This window comes from Pinus tabuliformis, chromosome 4_2 (genome assembly GCF_031772625.1).
Source record: "Pinus tabuliformis cultivar Carrire ecotype Pingquan chromosome 4_2, CPIR1, whole genome shotgun sequence".
Lineage (NCBI taxonomy): Eukaryota > Viridiplantae > Streptophyta > Pinopsida > Pinales > Pinaceae > Pinus > Pinus tabuliformis.
In genome coordinates this window covers 404,139,286-404,158,741 of record NC_142304.1, presented here as the reverse complement: position 1 = coordinate 404,158,741, position 19,456 = coordinate 404,139,286, and the positions used below count along the sequence as shown (strand labels likewise).

Genomic DNA, 19,456 nt, shown 5'->3' with positions numbered 1-19,456 from the left:
GCCACACACGCATACATCAGCCGAATGCAACAAATAATTATCAGATTACGGTCTTAGATGATACGAAAGTAACGTGCTGTGTGCTTGATCAAAGAATGTGCCACCATGTGATAATTTATATTGCCATAGCCTTGATCATAACTTTTCTCATGATTTACCTTGATTGTTGATATGTTCACTAAGACACATATTGCCATTGATTGTATCAGGACACAATCATATACCTGAACCAGATCAAAGCAGACACTATGCCATAACAAACCAGAGCAAACCAAAGGGAGTCTATGCCAGAACAAACCAGAAGGACTGTTCCCTTTAACTGAGATCTGAAACAAACCTTACGTTGCTTCCAAACATTGGTCAAAGTCACCTCAGACTATGGTTTAACAGAGGCCTATATTTACTCTTTATCTGCAGTTAGAATAGGCCTTAATCTCTCCTTAACTATGACCTACAAACTCGTACTGAGTATGCTACAAAATTCTGCCTCCAACATTCTTTTCTTAGTCCTAAACTTCGACACTTAAACTCAATCTCAACCAACTCAACTCTACCTTCACACAATGCTTGGATTGGACTTCACAAGGAGCCTTTGAAGAGTTAGTCAAAACTCGGTCTCTTTATTCTTAAAAAAAATACTAGACAAGGCCATCGATCAAGCCTAAAACTAGCTTCATGAATGCCTTAGATCAGGGCGAAAATCACTTCAAATGCACTTCAAAAATTTGGACTATTCACATCATGTATGAGCCTTAAGAGTGGCCTCAGAACAGACCTATTATCAGCCTCAGGAGGGCCGAAATTTGGCTCAGTAAGGGCCTTAGATAGGCCGAAATTTGTGGCTCATTGCTATCTCAAAATGGCCTCAAGAAGGGCCAAGATGGTTGCTCAGAGTTGCAGCTTCCACAAGGCTTACTGCGACCCTAAAACAGTTCTAACTCAACTCAAATTTACCTTAGGGATATTTTCAAAAGAGGCCAAAATTATGCCTTAGGACAACACATTGCCTCCTTTGAACAAGGTCGGAAATGTGCTCAAGAAAGACCTCATAATCTCAACTTTAGCCTGTTATGAAGAAAGTTCATAAACACAACAGAATACTCAGAAGATCTGAAATATATAAATATCCTTGATAGGACAAATATAATTATATAGAAATGTACCAAAGATATGAGATGATCATTGTTACAAATGAGGACCTGCTTATATAGTTAGGTAGGTTCCCCTTCATGAATGGTCATGTCCTTGGAAACATGCCTCTTCTATACTAATCACTAAATAATCATTATTATGATTGTTATTATTATTTATATTCACATTATTTATATCTATATACATAACTCTTGGAGAGTCCTATTGGTGTAACTCTTGAACAAGTTGATGAATGTGTTGCCATACAATGATATTTTAATTACATCAACCACTTGTTTGATAGGTTAAGGATTAATATATCATAAATAAAATAACAAAAGGAAATAAGAAGGAGAACCTCCTCACATTTCTCCTATCCAAATGGAAAATATTCCATTACAAGGCTTTCATAAAACATTCTTTGCAAGTTCCTACAATTATCCAATAACATTAAAAGCATGCAAAAATTAAGCCTCACGTATGATAAAATGACACCTCGAATCTTCCTTTAAGCTTGCCAAAATGTACAATGTAGCCCAAGGGGAGAGTTCCCCAAACCCCAAATTCCCAATCACCATTGCACTGGAGAGAGAGCTTCTCTTTATACAATGAGTCTCTTCTCCCATACAATAAAATTACTATTTGCTAACTGACTCCATGGCACTTCAAACAAGTATTGTAATAATGGAGTAGTTAAAATTCTCCTCAATCCATGGTTGACCATGTCACAACGCGTGGATATAAATTTCTCACAGGGAATTTGTCCTCCAAAAATAATAAAGCAATTACATTAAGAGTCTCCAAGGGAGAGTACATTTAAAAGTAGGCATGAGAACTAGGTCAACATGCAAGGGGTCCACAAAGAATTTGCCCTCTAATATGGATGCAAGAAAAATATACTAAAATGATGTTAAACCTAGGAGGATTTGCCCATGGGTCCACCTATAAAAGCTCACAAAGTGTGCCTTTCAAGGTGCATGAGAGACCAAATGACAAAATATTCCTCGTAGGAGAACGCTACATAACCAACCTCCAAAAGTAGCAAGTGGTCCACGAGAAGCATGTAACTAATCCACGTATGTGAATCCCAAAGCAATGTACTCCTTGGAGTACAATGCAAGATGCCTAGTAGATGGAGTGCTCCACAAGAAAGGAAGTAGTCAAAACCCCACGTTAGCAAGTGGACCATCTCCACGAGACAAATCCAAAGAGATAAGGGCGAGTTAGGGCTTTGATCATGCCAAAAGTCCATGAAATAATAAAATATATATCTCCAAGAATAACAAGAAGCATCTCCATGAGTGCGCCCTCCAAGGATATGCTCAAAATTAGTAATAGGACCAAGTAAATACATGCAAAAGCCTCACGTGTGGCCCTGCAAGTATGACATACAATCGTCCATAAAATAAAACTCTCCCATAACCATCGCTAATAAAATAATTGATGATGCCAAGTCAAAGATGTGAGGGCATTCTCTAATGAATGTTAAAGGATGGGAAGAGAAGCTGGAAGATCTATGCAATGAAGATGAGAGAGCACCTAGGAGAGGTGCATGGTAGAAAATTGTGCCATGTAACTACCTCAACCACCCACACACCCCCAAATAATAAAAAGTGCTCCATTAAAGTGTGCCCTAGGAGAAAGTGCCAGGAGTGGTTGCACTTCAATGTTAAAATATTACTCCATGTGCCAAGTCATAAAGATATCTGGCCAACCCCAAGAGAGTGCGCCCCAGAGAAATGTGCCAACCTCTCCAAGAAACAATAAAATAATGCATGCCTTGGTAACTGTGTCCAAGAAGGGGGGCACAACACTAAAAGCCTCAACCAACTCCACCTAATGTTGTAAGTGTGAAAAGGAAGTCAATGAAATCAGGAGGCCATATGAAATTCAATGAGGTCGAAACCACTCTCAAACATCTTGAGTCATTTCATGGTAGTGTTGAAAATTTAAGAATTTAACATTACCATGAATTGCATATGAATACTAGGGCCATAGGCTTGAATATTAGGCTGCCCTACTCAGAAACTGTTGTTTCTTTGAAAAAATATTGTGTTTGGAACATCTTTGTGACAAAAAATTTGTGAAAAACTAGGGAGCAATTTTTTGTTTTTTTGTTTTGTTTTGCGCGAGCGTGCCCCTAGATCGCTCCCGACTTGCGCTTCGAGCGCTATTCGAGGGGGGGTGCTCCCACGCAACCTTGTGATAGAAATGTCCCTTCTGATATGTATTCATTCTTGGCATGAGCGCTATCACATGGACTAGCGAGAAGCAACATGCAATAGCCCTTTCATTGATTGAAGCATAATATTGAGGAGCAGTGAAAGGAAGTCATGTGAGGCAGTTTGGCTACGGAGAATGCATACCGAGCATGTGTGGAATACATTGTCACTTCATCATACTAGTGGAGAATGGATCTATTGAATTTAATTATTGTCACACAGAGGACCAAACTGTAAACATTTTTACCAAGTATTTGGCTTTTCACAATATGTAAAATTTCTGGATAAGCTTGGTGTGGTTAGTAGATTAACCATTAAGGGAGGGTGTTAATTTAATTTTAATAATGGTCAATTACATACTATGCAGAGGCATTAATAAAGTCATTTTTCCTTTAGTTTATATTATGCTTTTATTTTATTCTGCTTTAGTTTGTTTCTTGGTCTATCCCACATTCATAAAGTGGATTGAGTCGACTAGTATGTAACCCTTTATAATAAGGGTTTCTCTTCTCATATATGCAATGCAAACCGGGAACCCTCTTGAGTTTATCTTGGATTTTTTTATGTGTTCAATTTCTGTTTTCATTATACTAACCATATGCTGCCCTTCTACCTCTAGCTATGCTCCCCTTATTCATATTTGACTTTTTTTTCCAGCCAGGAGCAATAGCATAGTCTTACACCTTGCGGCGTTTTTCAACCTGAACTAGAGTATATGTTGTCCTCAAACTTTGGGCTGTCTGTTTCTGATTAGAAAACTTCTGGACTTCATCCTAGCTGCATAGACTTTGTTTTCTCCATATTCAAGGTGGGTCATTTCTTAGACTAAGCATACGAGTTTGATAAATGTGTGGACACCAAGTCAAGCCCAAAAGTCTCCAAGAGCAGCATGGATGCTACACTTGGCCAATGGGTCCATCTCTCACATATCACTTGCAACAAACCTTCCCTAAAGCATCCCTTACCATACAACCTAAAGGGCCATCTAAAGCTTTCATTTTTAGTTTTTTCTATTTATCCTTTGCATGGGGTGAACTTGTTTCTATTAGTGTTTTACTTTAATGTACCTACGTTGACTTTAAGGTTCCAATACAACTTACGATGTGCTACCTCTTCTACCTCTAGCTATGCTTCCCTTTTTCATTTTTGAAATTTTTCTCCAGCTGGGAGCGATAGCATAATCTTTACACATTGTAACATTCTCAACTTTAACTTGGGTATATGTTGTCCTCAAACTTTGAGCTCTCTGTTTCTGATTGGAAAAAAATTGGAGTTCATCCTGTTTCAATAGATTTTGTTTTGTGCATATTAAAGGTGGGTCATATTTCTTAGACCAAGCATACAGGTTTGGCTATGCATGTTATTTCGAGTTGCCAAAAAATTGTTATTTTGTTTTCTAATGTTGGTGTCACTACAATTCTACATATTTGGATCCTTCATAAATTTTGTTATTTTGAAGGCATTATTGTTTCTTTATGCATTTTGGATGTTTTAAGTCTAGCAATTTATCAACATACGTGGTGAAAGTTTCTACTTAGTAAATTTTTCGAGACATGTTGCCTCAAAGGGACTTGAAATGTGCTTTGTTTGTGTACGATCTATACATTGATTTTACATAAAAAGGACAATAGTTAGAATTTTGACACACTGCTTATTGTATTGATTGTTTTCTAGGAATCAGGCAACATCTGGGTCTGATGGTGATGAGGTATTTTCCTATGCTCCTCTATGGTGGTGCATACCCTATTTCACTTCGTCTTTTATGTTCATTTGTATCAGCTCGTCTAAATTAAGCCTTTTCTTCTGAAACCATTGTTTGATTTCCACAATACTAATAGATTAGTAACAATCTAGTTTGACCTCTTAGATTATACAACATAACATATGATATATCTTTTGTATGCAAAGTTGAAACTATTTTGTGATTATAATGATATATTCTTAAAGCAAGAGAGAAAATTGGGCTATTAATCTTCTGTCACATTCTTCCATGTGGATGTTTCTGTTCTGTTTTCTTGTTCCTCGAGGAGATGTGGATGTGGGGAAATGTCCTTGTGAGGACATTGATGATTTCCCACATTTTAGAGATGTCAAAGGGATGTCTCGCTGCTGGCATGCCACATGATATTTTTGGGTGTTAGAATATACCATGAATACAAATGTCTGTGTAATATAGTTACTTTGTGTTAGTGACACTTGACCAATAAGGGTGCCATATATGCAATGAAAGAAGATTAATTTCAGAGGGTGGTCTTGTCTGTGGGTAGCTCACCTTGGGCTCTGGGTGATGTCATAACTGTATCATTGATATATTAAACATTTATTATTCTCTCTAGTGTGACTGTGTTGAATTTGCTATGTATGCACATATATAAAATCATGCATGGTATCAGAGTAGGACTAGTTTCGGGGCCAAAACGTGTTTGAGAAGGTTTGAAAAAAAAACTTGCCTGGCATTTATTATTCTCTCTAGTGTGATTGTGTTGAATTTGCTATGTATGCATGCATATAAAATTATGCATGGTATCAGAGTAGGACTAGTTTCAGGGCCAAAACGTGTTGAGAAGTTCTGAAAAAGTCTTGTGTGGTGTCAAGATCTTTGTAGAGAATAGAATAGAATATAATTTTATTAAAACGTCCACAAGGGCATTTGCTCCATTTGTTGGAAAAGTTACATCTTTGAATGGGTATACCTCGCCAAAGTATTACATTTAAAATTACTGTAAAGTTCACAATAAATACAAGGACAGAAAGAAAGGATGCCCACTGAGGTAAGGTCTGTAGAGGTCATTGGACTACTTATGTTGGTAGCCTCTTTTTGGTGGGTCAACTAATTTGGACATTTGTATTCTCGTCAATTTGCATCTTAGGTGCATCATCTTTGAGGCCTTTGCTGTGATATCTTTGAGCTGCAACTAATATTTTTGTTGGAAATATTGAGAGGGGGTTGAATCAGTATTTCATTTCAAGTAGATAATTTTAATCTTCAGAGAATTAAATAACATTAGCATCAAAACATAAGTCAGTGACGCCATTCAACAATGCACAACATCGAGACAGTACACGAGATTTTTAGGTGGAAACCCTTTTAGGAGAAAAACCACTGAATGCTTTTAATATAGGTCTTTTCAGGATTACATCAACAAGAAGCTCCAACATCCAAAATTCTCCAGCAACAACTGGAAGGAGGCTCCAACCCGCTGATTTATCAGCTCCAACTGAAAGGATGCTGCAACACTTTGATTTACCAGCTCCAATTGGAAGGATGCTCCAACACCTTGATTTATCAGCTCCAACTGAAAGGCTGCTCCAACAACCTGATTTACCAACTCCAACTGTAAGGACGCTCCAACGCCCTGATTTATCAGATATGACTGAAAGGATGCTCTAACACCCGGCACAGGCTTTAACCTGCCCTAGCACCACCCTGCCGCCCTGAAGTGTTCTTAGGCTCCAACTTGAAGAAGACTCCACTCTCTGCTGTGCACCACCTTGCCACCATTAAGATAGAAGATAACTGAATAAAGTTTGCCAGTGTCTGTCACTACATCAACCTGCAATCATCACAGTGTATGCCATGCAATCAATGCACTATATGTTGTCCCATCAACAACTACCCCTGAGAAATTCTGGCCATACAAAACCCTACCTCTCTCAGCGATTATACATCAACAATACCATATGTAAGTCTCATACCTGAAACCCCAACAACATTAATGTAGCAGCAACACTACAACACAAAGCTCATCTTACTCATGACTTCAATAAGCTCTCTGCAAAACCCTAATGACATCATCATATAACCCCAGCAATTATTCTTTGCTTCTGCTCAAACGATCAAACCCTAGTAGCATAAAATCTATCAAGTCCATTATCAACCCCTGCCCTCTAATATCGACCTGCAATTACAAACTCTGCTTGCTTTTGTTCAATATGTACATTGTCTTGCAGTATTTTGATCAGTTCAAGGTACTCCTAACTGTGCATCAAACCCTAGCTGGTCAATTTTCGTTCAGTCGTATGTCATCATGCAAACTCAGCCAGAGATCAGTCACAAATAAGTAATGTTCAAAGCTTTTCTGCCCTAGATATATGAAACTGCTGTATGTCAGATATGCAATAGTAAAATGTCAACAACCCTCTCTGTTGATGTATGCTTCAGATGTCGAAACTTTGTTAACTGGCAAGCTACAGAACTACCCCTTGTAAACTAATAACTCAATCATGAACAAAGCAATTCCAATTCTTGTTCCATACCTTAGTTAAGCTTTCTGATGAAAAGATTTTTCACTTGATTTGCTTCAGCTTTGCCAAGCATTCTGCCCAGAAGATGTCCTTCTATGAACTCCTGGTTGCAGCGCTTCTCTGAAGATAAGCCAAAACAGGTTATGTTTACGATACTTGATGATGTCACTGATCAGGTCCAAATCTCACCTTTGCTAGATCTTACTTTAGCAAGTCTGCGACCATATTCTTTAACCACGACCTCTACCTTGCCTTGAGGATGCCTTAGCAAGCTGACCTGAACAAGCTTTTGACAGAATGTGGACAAATGTCACAACAAGGGTATTGCTCAGACTTCAAGAAGACTCAAAAACCACTTCTGGAGTAAGTCCTAATACATCCTTAAAACAATCCTTTGAAGTTTGAAGCGACTTCAAACTGAGATTTACTTCAACAATGATAAGTTCAGCAAGCCTTCAGATTAATTTACAATTAGATTTCTGATCAAGTCGTTGAAATGAGTCTAGCACAATACAGAAATGGTCACTGAGAACCGCCCTCAAAGTAGCCTCAAATCTGTCCGAAAGACCCGACACAGAAAGCCCTCAAACCAAGTTTTGGTTCAGCCACTGAACCGATCTACTTAGCCATCAAAGATTGCTCCAAATAAGTTTGAAACTTCAACAAAAAAAATTAATCTCCAGGGTTGCTTCTGAATAGTATAAGGTGTTGAAGTTATATGCCTTGGGGAGACTTTAAACTTTGCTATAAGAACCCTTCCAAAACCACAGATCTTGTTGGAGAAAGTAACTAGTTTCGGTCTTCATAATTTGTATCATTATGTATTTTATGTAAAAAGCAAAAGAAAAAAAAGGAAAATTATTATTATTTTCTAGATAAGCATGTTCTTTGTTCTTTTAGGTTTTTGAGTCAAAGAGTCAAAGTCCTATTTTGGACCTATTGTAAAAGTAACAGGAAAATAATTTTTTAAATGTAAAGTTTGGGACAAAAACCCCTTTAGATGCCAAGTCGGCCTACATGTCAAGTTGGCTCTGCCCCAATGGACGTGTCTATTCACACCCCATCTAATCTATATAAATAGAGGGTAGATGGACCTCCTTTACACACAATAGGATGTTTTTGGTATTAAATATTGCATAGAAGATGGAGAAGATTGTTGAAAAGTGTAACTAGGTTCGGTCTTCATAATGACATGTGTAATCATGATTTTGTGTAACTGATGTAAAGAAGAAAAAAAAATATTTTTGTAATGCTTGAGTAATGGGCTTCATGGTCAAGGAATTTTATTTTTAGTTTAGGCTCTCATTGTGAGCTTTTAGGATTGGTCATCATGTCATAAAGTTCATTGAGTCAATGTCAAAGTTTGAAGCCCCATTTGGGCATATTATACATTGTAAAATTGAAGTTAAACGCGTCACAAACCGTCGAAGACCTTGGCACAAGCAATACCTTAAGTCGGCTTTCAAAAGGAGAAAGAGATGTCTCTATAAGGGCAAGTTGGACTACCCCTCGGCTCATGTCAACTTATAGGCAAATCACTACATATTGAAGGATCTTGACCTCCATTTGGACACATTCTCGACCAAGCTGTTGAAGTTTCTAATTTTACTTAGTTAGAAACCCTTCTTGCACCTTTTCTGATTTATTCCTACTTACTTGTTAGTATTCCTATAACAAGTTATTTACAAAGTAAATACTAAAAATAAACACCAGTGCATGCTCAACATATTACAGATCAGCAACTAAAAGAAACAAGAACAAACACACCACATGACACCATTATTTTTGGACCAATGTCCTCGGAAAAACCCAATGTGGGAAAACCGGTGCAGCTATCTGAGGGTTTTCTTATTAAGCAATATCATAGTACAATCTGGGTGTCGAAACTGGCCTACCTAATAGAGAATTTCCTTAGCAGCTATACCTCAAAGTTTGAGGGAAATCTCCTGGCTGAAACCCCGGAAAATCCTTCCGCTAGCTCCTCAGCACAAAACTGCTCTACAACCCTAGCGTCTGCCCAATCTGCACTGTGTTAGCCCCAGGAGGCCCTGCGTCAGCTCTGGTAGCCTCTGCGTTAGCTGCGTTGGCCCCTCTGGTGCTCTGCGCAGCACTTGGCTGCCTCTGTGTGGCCCTGCGTGAGCCCTTGCTGGCTCTGCGTCACTCTCATTGGCTGCTATGCTGCTCTCTCGACAGAATCTCTGCCTTCTCTGTTCCTCTGTACTCAATGCCCCTCAGCTGCTCTCTTGATCACTGATTCTATCTCTCTTAGCAAACTCCACTCTAGAGAATAGAATGACTAATCATCTGGTGTCTTCTCCAAGTGACCCTCAAGCCTCCTCTTATACTTTTCCTGTTGACATCTCAACGACCAAGATTAAGTCCCTAATCAACGACTAAGATTAGATCTAGCTTGATCCATGTCTTTGGACCATTCTAACACATATTCATATTAATACACTTTAATATTTTATTTTCCCTAAGTTTAGACATAGGGACTCCATTAAAAATATTAATTATTTTAATATCTCTTGATTTGTTTAGAATCTGCCCAAACCCTTTTTGGGTATTGGAGATCTCATGTGCCTCAACCTCTCCCAAATTTCGTTGCTAGAGCACATCCGATGCTACCCCAAATCAACACTCCCTCTTAGCGAGGACTGTGCTCTAGCAATACTCACTAAATATTACTCTGATCATCCGACGTTGGTACTTGTGCTGATGCTAGGTCTTCCTGCCCAACATCCTCTGCACTGCTGCCTCCTGTACTGCTGCCCATGGTTTTGCCACTGCCACTGCTGCATCTGTACGATAGCTCCCTCTGCATCCGTGCTGTTGCTGGTCCTTCCTCCCAACACTGCATCTGCACTGCACCTCCTCTCATCATGTTGCATCGTGCTACCCACTGCTGCACTGCAACTTAGTTACTGAGAAGTAAGTAACTGATCTCCCAACTGACCTCCCTGTTGGGCTAGAAACACCCATTGATGCTGAAGCTCCCTCTGCCGCTGACAAGTGCTCCCTCTCTCTGACCTTTGCGCTGCTGCAACAACTCCCTGCATCTCGCACCGTTGCACACCTCGCTATGCCTTCCTGCATTGGTGCAACACTCCTATGCCTCTCGCACTGCTGCAGCCTGCTAGCTCTGCGCTGTCTTGGGACTCCTGCACTGTAGCTCTCTCTGCCGCTCCATCCGCATCCGTCTCTACCCACTTAGCCAGTCCTGCTACTCCTCGTCGGGGCTCCTGTAGCAAGGTCTAATCCAAGAGGTTGGGTACCTCGAGGATCCTGCCCCTCATCGCCTGTAGTCCGCCTGACTACAGCTTGATGTCTCCCCACTTCTGCTCAAGTGGCGCATGTGCACTCATGGCACAGTCATCGTCTGTCAAAACTTCCTTCTCTGCCCGTGCTGGCGTTGCCTTAGTCTTGGAAGACTCTCTCTTACTCTTCTTCCTTGGGCATTAGGTTGCATAATGACTCATCTCCCCACAATGGAATGACTTGATCTTGGAGAGATCTTTCTTCTTCCACTTCTCCTACTTTCCCTCAGGTGCTAGGGCCACATCCTCCTCCTCCTGCTGAACCTTGATTCCTTTGCTGCTGCTACCTATCTTTGACTGCCATCTGATCTCTTCATGGCGAAGAGCTGCCCACATCTTGTCCTAAGGTAGTAGAGTCCCTCTGCCCAGGATACTCTCGAGTCTCGACAAACACTTCCCAATCTTCTAAGACAACATTCAGGGTTGTCCTCACCATAAGCTCTTGATCTAGTGTTGCTCCTATAGCAGCCAACTGATCTTGGATCTCATTCAGTCCTTTGAGGAAGGAGTCAATCATTTGACCCTTCTTCATCTGATACGACCTCATCTGGTTCTCGAGTAGCATTCTTCTCTACACAGAAGTATGCTGGTACAGGTTCTTGAGAGCCTCCCACATTTCAACTGCCGTTTCCTTCTCAGCTATATGTGGTACCACATGATCCTTGACCCTGTCAAGGATAATGCACTTGGCCCTCGCCACCGCCTCTTCGTACTTGTCATTATCATTTGGGTCGACTGGGATAGCTATAACCTTCAAGGCGAAGTTCTTGACACGATTCTTGTCAACCACTGATGAGATTCTGGCCTTCCAGACTGCAAAATTCGATGCTCCGTCCAGTCTATCCTGGTCTCTTACCCCGTGTAGTGCCATGACGCTCCTCTACTTCCCTCCTGGAAGTTCTTTGTTCGACGACTCTGAGTCTCTACTTCCTGTCTGGAAGTTCTCTTCTAAACTCCCTCTAAGCCCTAATTTCCCTCCTGGGAATCCTTTTGGCGCTTGTCGAGATGCGCCCTACTCTGATTGTCTTGTGCAACTGCACTGTTGATCTAGGTTCCTCGGCTAGAAACCCTCGTTAACAACTCCTCTGGCCCTGCTCTGAAAGGTACTGTTCCGACTACAGTACCTCACCAACTCCACTTTGCAATATTTCTACAGCCTTCTAGACTCCAACAACTACCTTTCTGTGAACTGCGTCAGCCCCTCTTTGCCTCACGCTGGCTCTGCGTCACCCCAGATGGGTCTGCGTTAGCCTTGGGATGCCCCGCGTCAGCCCTTTGGGCCTCTTCGTTAGCAACGCTGGCCTCTCTGAGGCTCTGCACAACTCTCGACTTCTTCTGTGTGGCTCTGGCCGGCTCTGCGTCACTCTTCTTGGCTTTTGTGCTGCTAGAAACAAGTTTTGTCACCTCGGGACAGCTGTTTTCTGCTGCTATTGCTCTGCTCCGCTGATGTCTTTTAGTCCTCCGGTGATCTGCAATCATGCTCTGGTACCATGTTGAAGTTTCTAATTTTCCTTACTTAGAAACCCTTCATGCACTTTTTCTGATTTATTCCTACCTACTTGTTAATTTTCCTTTAAAAAGTTATTTACAAAGTAAATACTGAAAATAAACTCCAATGCATGCTTAACATATTACAGATCAGCAACTAAAAGAAACAAGAACAAATACACCACATGACACCATTGTTTTTGGACCAATGTCCCTAGAAAAATCCAATGTGGGAAAACCGGTGCAACTATTTGAGGGTTTTCTTATTAAGCAATATCAGAGTACAATCTGGGTGCCAAAACTAGCCTAGCCAACAGAGAATTTCCTTAGCAGCTATACCTCACAGTTTGAGAGAAATCTCTTGGCCGAAACCCCGAAAAATCCTTTCGGCAGCTCCTTCGCACAAAACTGCTTTGCAACCCAAGCGTTTGCCCAATCTGGACTGCGTCCCCTCCTCTCTGTCTCATGCTAGCCATGCGTCAGCCTTTCTTGGCCTGTGTCAGCCTCAGGAGGCCCTGCGTCAGCTCTGGGAGCCTCTGCGTCAGCTGCGCTGGCCCCTCTGGTGCTTTGCGTAGCACTTGGCTGCCTCTGCATGGCCCTGTGTGAGCCCTTGTTGGCTCTGTGTCACTCTCCTTGGTTGTTGCGCTCCTCTCCCGACACAATCTTTGCTTTCTCGGTTCCTCTATACCCACTGCCCCTCAGTTGCCCTCCTGATCACTGATTCTATCTCTCTTAGCAAACCCCGCTCTAGAGAATAGAATGATTGATCATCTGGTGTGTTCTCCAAGTGACCCTCAAGCCTCCTCTTATACTTTTCTTGTTGACATCTCAACGGCCGAGATTGAGTCCTTAATCAACGGCTAAGATTAGATCTGGCTTGATCCATGACTTTTGGACCATTCTAACACAGATTCATATTAATATACATTAATATTTTATTTTCTCCAAGTTTAGACATAGGGACTCCATTAAAAATATTAATTATTTTAATATCTCCTGATCTGTTTAGGATCTGCCCAAACCCTTTCTGGGTATTGGAGATCTCATGTGCCCCAACCTCTCCACCAAATTTCGTGGCTAGAGCACATCCGACGCTACCCCAAATCAACACAAGCAAGGAAGATAGAAAGATAGGTGTGAAGATCACAAGAAGTCCCATCGCCAAGCAAAGGAAGAAGGATCATCACCGAACTTGTTATCGGACCTATTTTTGGGTTGATACTCTCCACATGTGCGAAGATCTAGTACTATCTACTGCAGGAAGGACTGAGGTATCATAGTCATGTTAAGAGGGCAATTTTAAGGAGAAAACAAGTAGACCCTCAATCCAAGTTCAAGAAGAAAGTGTCTCCATTTGAAGCGAAGGAAATTGAGGAACAAAATTTCTCTCATTCGCTGTAACTAGGGTTTTTGAGGAGGCCAAAAGGATGCTGGTCTGTTTCAAGAAGTCGAAATCTGAAGTGTAGCCTAGAAAGAGGGAGAAGTCAACCGTTTGACCATCGTTGACTAGTGGAAGAGGAGGTAGCCTTGTGACTTGGTTTTAATAGGTCAAGGGTCTTGGTCTTGGTATTCGTCAATTGAAGTCTCTATAAGAAGAATTCGTTTTGGGTTTTCCTCTCAAGTTGGAGAGGTTTTGGCCTTGGTTGATCGCCTAGATTCTGTGTCTCTTGTCTCTTTATTGTTTATGCTATGGTAGCTGTTTGATGAAGAAGAACTCTATAATAATCCAAGTAAAGAAAAGATCCTAATCTAAAGAAGTAAAAAGCATTCACAAGTAGTTATCATCAAAAAGAAATCTCCTAATCCCAATGCCCTAGATTTCTCAACATGGGATCAGAGCTAAGGTGACAAAATCAAGGAAAAGACATTTCATCAAGGGACACTCAAGCATTTGAGGACCAAATCTCGTGAAGGGCACCAAAGCAAATCTAGAGGATCATCTTGAAATCAAGATCTTCAAAGAAGTGTCAAAACCTATATCAAAGAAAGAAGTCTACGTGGAAAGAAGTCTTGGGATCCTCAAGTTATCATCTAAAGACCACAAAGATCTTACTCAAGTTAGAAGAAATCTACAAATCAAAGTAACTTGAAGTCTATTCATCCAAGAGAAGAAAGATCAAGGACATTTTCATCATCATGAAAAGTTCTAAGGCAATCTCCCTCTCGTTGAAGCAAGGACCTCCTTATCCTCGAAGAAGATCATCCAAGAAGTCATCAATCATCATCAACCGTGAGATCAGGTTGAAGAGTTCATCTTCACTTGACAAGTAGGTACCTTTATTTCTATAATTAACTCTAGTAAACTGACTTCATTTTGCAAGGAGATCACCAAGTTGGTAGGGCCATCAAACTTCCTTGCATGGAGAAGGAGGATAGACATAGTCTTAGAAGAAAATGAAGTAATTGATCATGTCAAAGGAAAAGTCTCCAAACCATCTAAAGGACAAGCGTTATTTGAATATATGGAAAAGGATTAAAGGGCTCAAAAGATTCTTATTGAGTCTGTCAAAGACTCTCTCATTCCCTATATAGCAGACCTGGAGACGTTAAAAGGGGTATATGGTAAGCTAGTAGAACTATTCTTTGAAAGCGCGATAAGAAAGATCATATCACCATTGTTCAAAAGCATCTCAAATAAGAATTCAACTTCAAGATGTAGGAGAGATGATATCTGATAAAGAAATGATCACCATTGTTCTAAATGCACTAATTGATAAACAAGGTAACCTCGTATCAAATCCCTGTGAGGAAAAGAAAGCTATCCGATTCAATAATTTGTGGTCTCTATGCAAGATAGAAGAAGATAGGTTGAAGGATCAAACATTTGCTAAAAGGAAAGGGAAGCTCGAGAAGATTAGTTCTCAGGAAAATATGGCTAGGATTCAATGATATGAATGTCAAGAATATGGGCATTATAAGAAAGATTGTCCTAAGCTCAAGAAGGACAATAACAAAAGAGGAAGAGAAGAAACCCATATCACCGAAGAAGTGGAGGAAGTTGAAAAGAAGAAATCCAAGTCTTCCCCACCTAGTTCTTTTCAAGTTTTTGTCTTTAAGTTTTCTGTTGTAAGATATGGCTATCATGAGTTTCTAAGGAGCATGATAGGATGCATCATGGCATCATAGAAGCATTGAAAGCAAGAGCTCGTGAAAATCATAGAAGAGCATGAAATATAGCTGAAATAGAAGTCTATGGCAGTAACCTATGAAAGGATATTGCTCTTAGTAACCTCATGAGAAGCGTAAGTGGTACTTATGGAAAAGGAGAAAGTCATCTAGTACAAAGCTCATCATACATCAGTCAAAAGGAAACATTTGCTGGATGAGGATACACAAGATCCTCTATTGGAATCTTCATTGGAAGATTCACCATTTAAAAGGAAGCAAGGGTTTCATCAAGAATTCCAACTTGTGGGAATTCATGGGATGATGGTATGATGTCAAAAGAAGTGAAGCAAATCAAGGAATTAAAGATCTTTCAATCAAGGAAGCTGCTGAAGATAGTCTAAGATGACATAAAAGAAAATGAGGTATGTATGCTTGTATTTGGTAAAATAGAGTCATGTCATATGGTTGCAGGTAACATGGATAAATGCTCTATTTCGAAAGCATAATCAAAAGAAGAGGATCTCCTCCTTTTTGGAAGGATACGGGAAGGCATGGGTCACACATTGACTAGAAGAAGTCAACATAATATGTCCTCATATGAAATATGAGGTGGTTGACAATAGTTGTAGGAACTCTGATTAGAAGTTCTTGGAAAGAAAATGTGTAAAGGAAGAGATCATGAAAAGTGCAACCATGGAAAAAGGAAATCAACATCCAAGGACTAAAATATTTGACTATGAAATCACCATGAAAGATAAGAAGACTCTGATGAAGTCTCAAAAAGAAAGAAACCCTTGACAATATATATCTTTTTGGAGATGTGTCAATGTGTATGGATGTCATGATGCAAACTAGAAGATGTCATGATGAGAGACCATTACAAAGGTAATTTTGATTTAATGTTCGTTCTTATTTTTGAATAATATTTGGATGGGCTTATGAAGGGCTGCCAAGGGAAGCGCTGTGGATGTCTTCCACCATTGATGACCATGTAGCTGGATGAAAGATCCTTAAGGAAACATGGCATGAAGAAGGGAGCAAAGCAAGAAGGAGGACCAAATATGGACTAATGAATCACTTTCCAATGAAAGGAAAGATGACATGACTGACTCATGGATGAAAGTGATGGATGGTCTCTGCCCTACGAAGAAGTCTCGAAAAATGTAGACTCTATGACAAAGAAGAAAATTCATGACATCAAATGAAGGAGTTCTACAAGCAGCTGATTATCCCATGTTCTCCACCTGATGAGCTGCTGAATCCAAGTCCCTAGTCAAGAGGGAACTTGGTCAAGTCCCTAGTTAAGAGGGAGATTGGGTACATTCCTATTTATAGGAATGGGTACATTCCTTCAGTGGAATGGGGATGTCCTTCCTAGATTGAGAGGGAGAGATAGACATCATTCTTGTCTTCATTTAGGAAGACAAGATGGAGGATTGGGTAAACATCTAGCATTTGATACTCTTTGAGGATGAGTTAGGGCATCCAAGATAAGTGTAGTTGTAGAGGACCGATATTCTTTGAGGACTGGGAATCCAAGATAAGAATAGTCCTGGTGGAACACACTCTGAGAACCTGGGTAGGGTGTGTTCTGAGAGAGACAATGATGAGGGTGTCTATACATCATTGGTCTTGCCTGCATTGTGTTATCACCTAGAACTGCAGTCACATGTACATAAATTTTGTCCAAAAATTTCATTGTCAAAAATGGGTGTCAAATGGTTGTTGTCCTATGTTTACTACTTAGGGGTCATGTTTCTAAAGGATATTGATGTGAATCATTTTCAAATACCGTTAGTCATCCTCCATCATGATTGTATAAGACATGTCTTATCTTGTATACGTCACTGGTCCTTTCCGCATTTTCGCAGCGCAGTTTTATTGGTTGATTTTGCAACGCAATGATGTTTTATCCTTTTCGCAGCGCGTCAGTATCCAGCCATTTCGCAGCGCATTTTGCTAATTTATAACTATCTGCGCTACGAAATCGCGGATTCGGGGATTTTGCAGCGCAGATTCTTAAAGTGTCATGTCTGGGGATGAGTCATTGTGTCCGTCCGGTTATTGTCAGTTGGCGTTCTTTCCAAGCAATTATGAGCCTTCACTCCACCAATAGGTTCATAGCCACACACATAAAAATCATTCAAACGGTTTTGTCATGCATGGTTGTGTTATGATGTTTGTTAATGATGCATAAACTGACCCGCTTGGATGATAAGACAATTGAATTGCAAATGAGCCCGAGTTTCTTCTTCAAGAGAGCCTGATTGCAAGCGAGCCTGCGTTCTAAAATTTGAATTTGCCATTTGAGTTGAGGCTGGTGGTGTTTCTCTGTGCGAAAGATTTCAAAAGCGGAATGGAGAAGAAGGAGCATCGGTCTGGAAGATGTCAGAGGGCAGAGCCTGAAGGATTGGACCTTGCATTGAGAGATGAAAGTGTAAGAAAAGCTTTCAAAGATGCTGGTTGCTAGAGTTTCTGTGAAAAACTGAAGGGTGGCCACACTCAGGTAACAAAAGAGTTTTCCTTGAACTTTACAGGTTTAAATTCTAAAGTGTCTATGTTAGAATTCCAAGTATCTCCAGAGGCTATTGCTAATGTAACTGAGATTCCGAGAGGAGGGCAGGAGTGGTTTAAAAACTTCAAATTTGACATGAACCCCTGCAAAGAGTTCTTGAAAGAAGCCTATGTGAATGAAGATCTAACCAAGGCTGTGCCTAGAAGTTATGTTAAGGAGCACTATGCCATGCTTCTTAACTGTATTCAAAAGTATTTAACCTGTGAGGGCAGATATAATAAGGTTTATTCCTATCATTTTAAGTTGTTGCTGCATTTTACGGGTAAAGCATCTATAGATATCCCATTTTACTTGTTTCGTAGCCTCAGCAAGATGTGTGACAAAGTCCAATTGAGGAAGGATGATTGTGAGACATCATTATTTCACCATGGTCTAGTCAAACTGTTAGTGCTGGATGGTCTTCAGAAAATTGGTAGGGATTGGAATTCTTTCATCTATATGGCTGGTTTTCAGAGTAAGACAGGCCTCACCCCACAGCCGGTTAGAGAAAGAGAAGAATCAGTGGAGGAACCTACAATAGCTGAGCTTAGAAAGGAGGCTAAGGATAAAAAGAAAACCAGGTCTCAGTTGAAAAAACCAGTAAAGCCCTTGGTTATTAAAGAGACATCTCAGCCATCATTAAAAGAAAGGATTAAGCACAAGAAAGATGCACCTGGATCAAGTGGGTCTGAAAAGGTATCAAGAGTAAAGACCAGGAGTCAATTAAGCAAAGAGAAGGGCAAATCAGTAGCTGTTGAGGAAAGTCCAATATCAAAGGCCAGCTTAAGTGATTTGCTTGAGGCCATTGAGTTTGAGCAGGTAGAACCGGTGCATATTGAACCTATGCATATTGATTTGACTCAATCATCACCTGAGAGCACTAAGAAATCAAAAGCTTCGAAGAGACTAAGGTTTGATGAACCTAGTGAGGAGTTTATGTTCAAACCACGAAGGCCGGTTACAAGGAAACAAGTTAGAGAAGCTGAGAAAGTGCATAAAGGAGAGATAGCTGTAAAGATGCCCAGAACAGAGGTAATTGAAGTATTGACCAAAACAGTGGAGGCAGTCAAGCATAAAGACAAGAACAGAAAGGTTATTATTACTCAAGGAGGAAATGTTATAGCCATAAAGAACCAAGCGGGAGCAGCAAAAGATGAAGTTGCCCAGGTGAAGAATGTTACTAAGGAGCTTGCAGTTAGATATGCCAACTATCGAAGAGCTGTGTTAAAAGGTAGCAAAAACCTAGTGGGTCAGGTAGATTCAGTGGCTGATGTGTATACATGGACGGTTCCAGCCCTCAAGCAAGCTAAACTCATCAGGAAAATGAACATGAGCCTGAGAGCTGAAAACAAAGCCTTAAAGAAGGAGGTTGCAAATTTGAAGATACAGCT

General features: G+C 40.4%; 1 protein-coding gene across 5 annotated transcripts in view; it reads left to right on the top strand.

Moving 5' to 3' along the window:
* Window positions 1-19,456, top strand: part of LOC149169665 (peptidyl-prolyl cis-trans isomerase CYP21-4-like) — a 262,297-nt gene that overhangs the window by 6,983 nt on the left and 235,858 nt on the right. For all 5 annotated transcript variants that reach the window (XR_016259803.1, XM_089428766.1, XM_089428763.1 and 2 more), the window contains one exon: window positions 5,028-5,061. Coding sequence is in view for 4 of the 5 variants with exons in the window: in XM_089428766.1 (XP_089284892.1) it covers window positions 5,028-5,061 (34 nt within the window). In the remaining variant the exon portion in view is untranslated. The remainder of the gene's footprint in view (window positions 1-5,027; window positions 5,062-19,456) is intronic.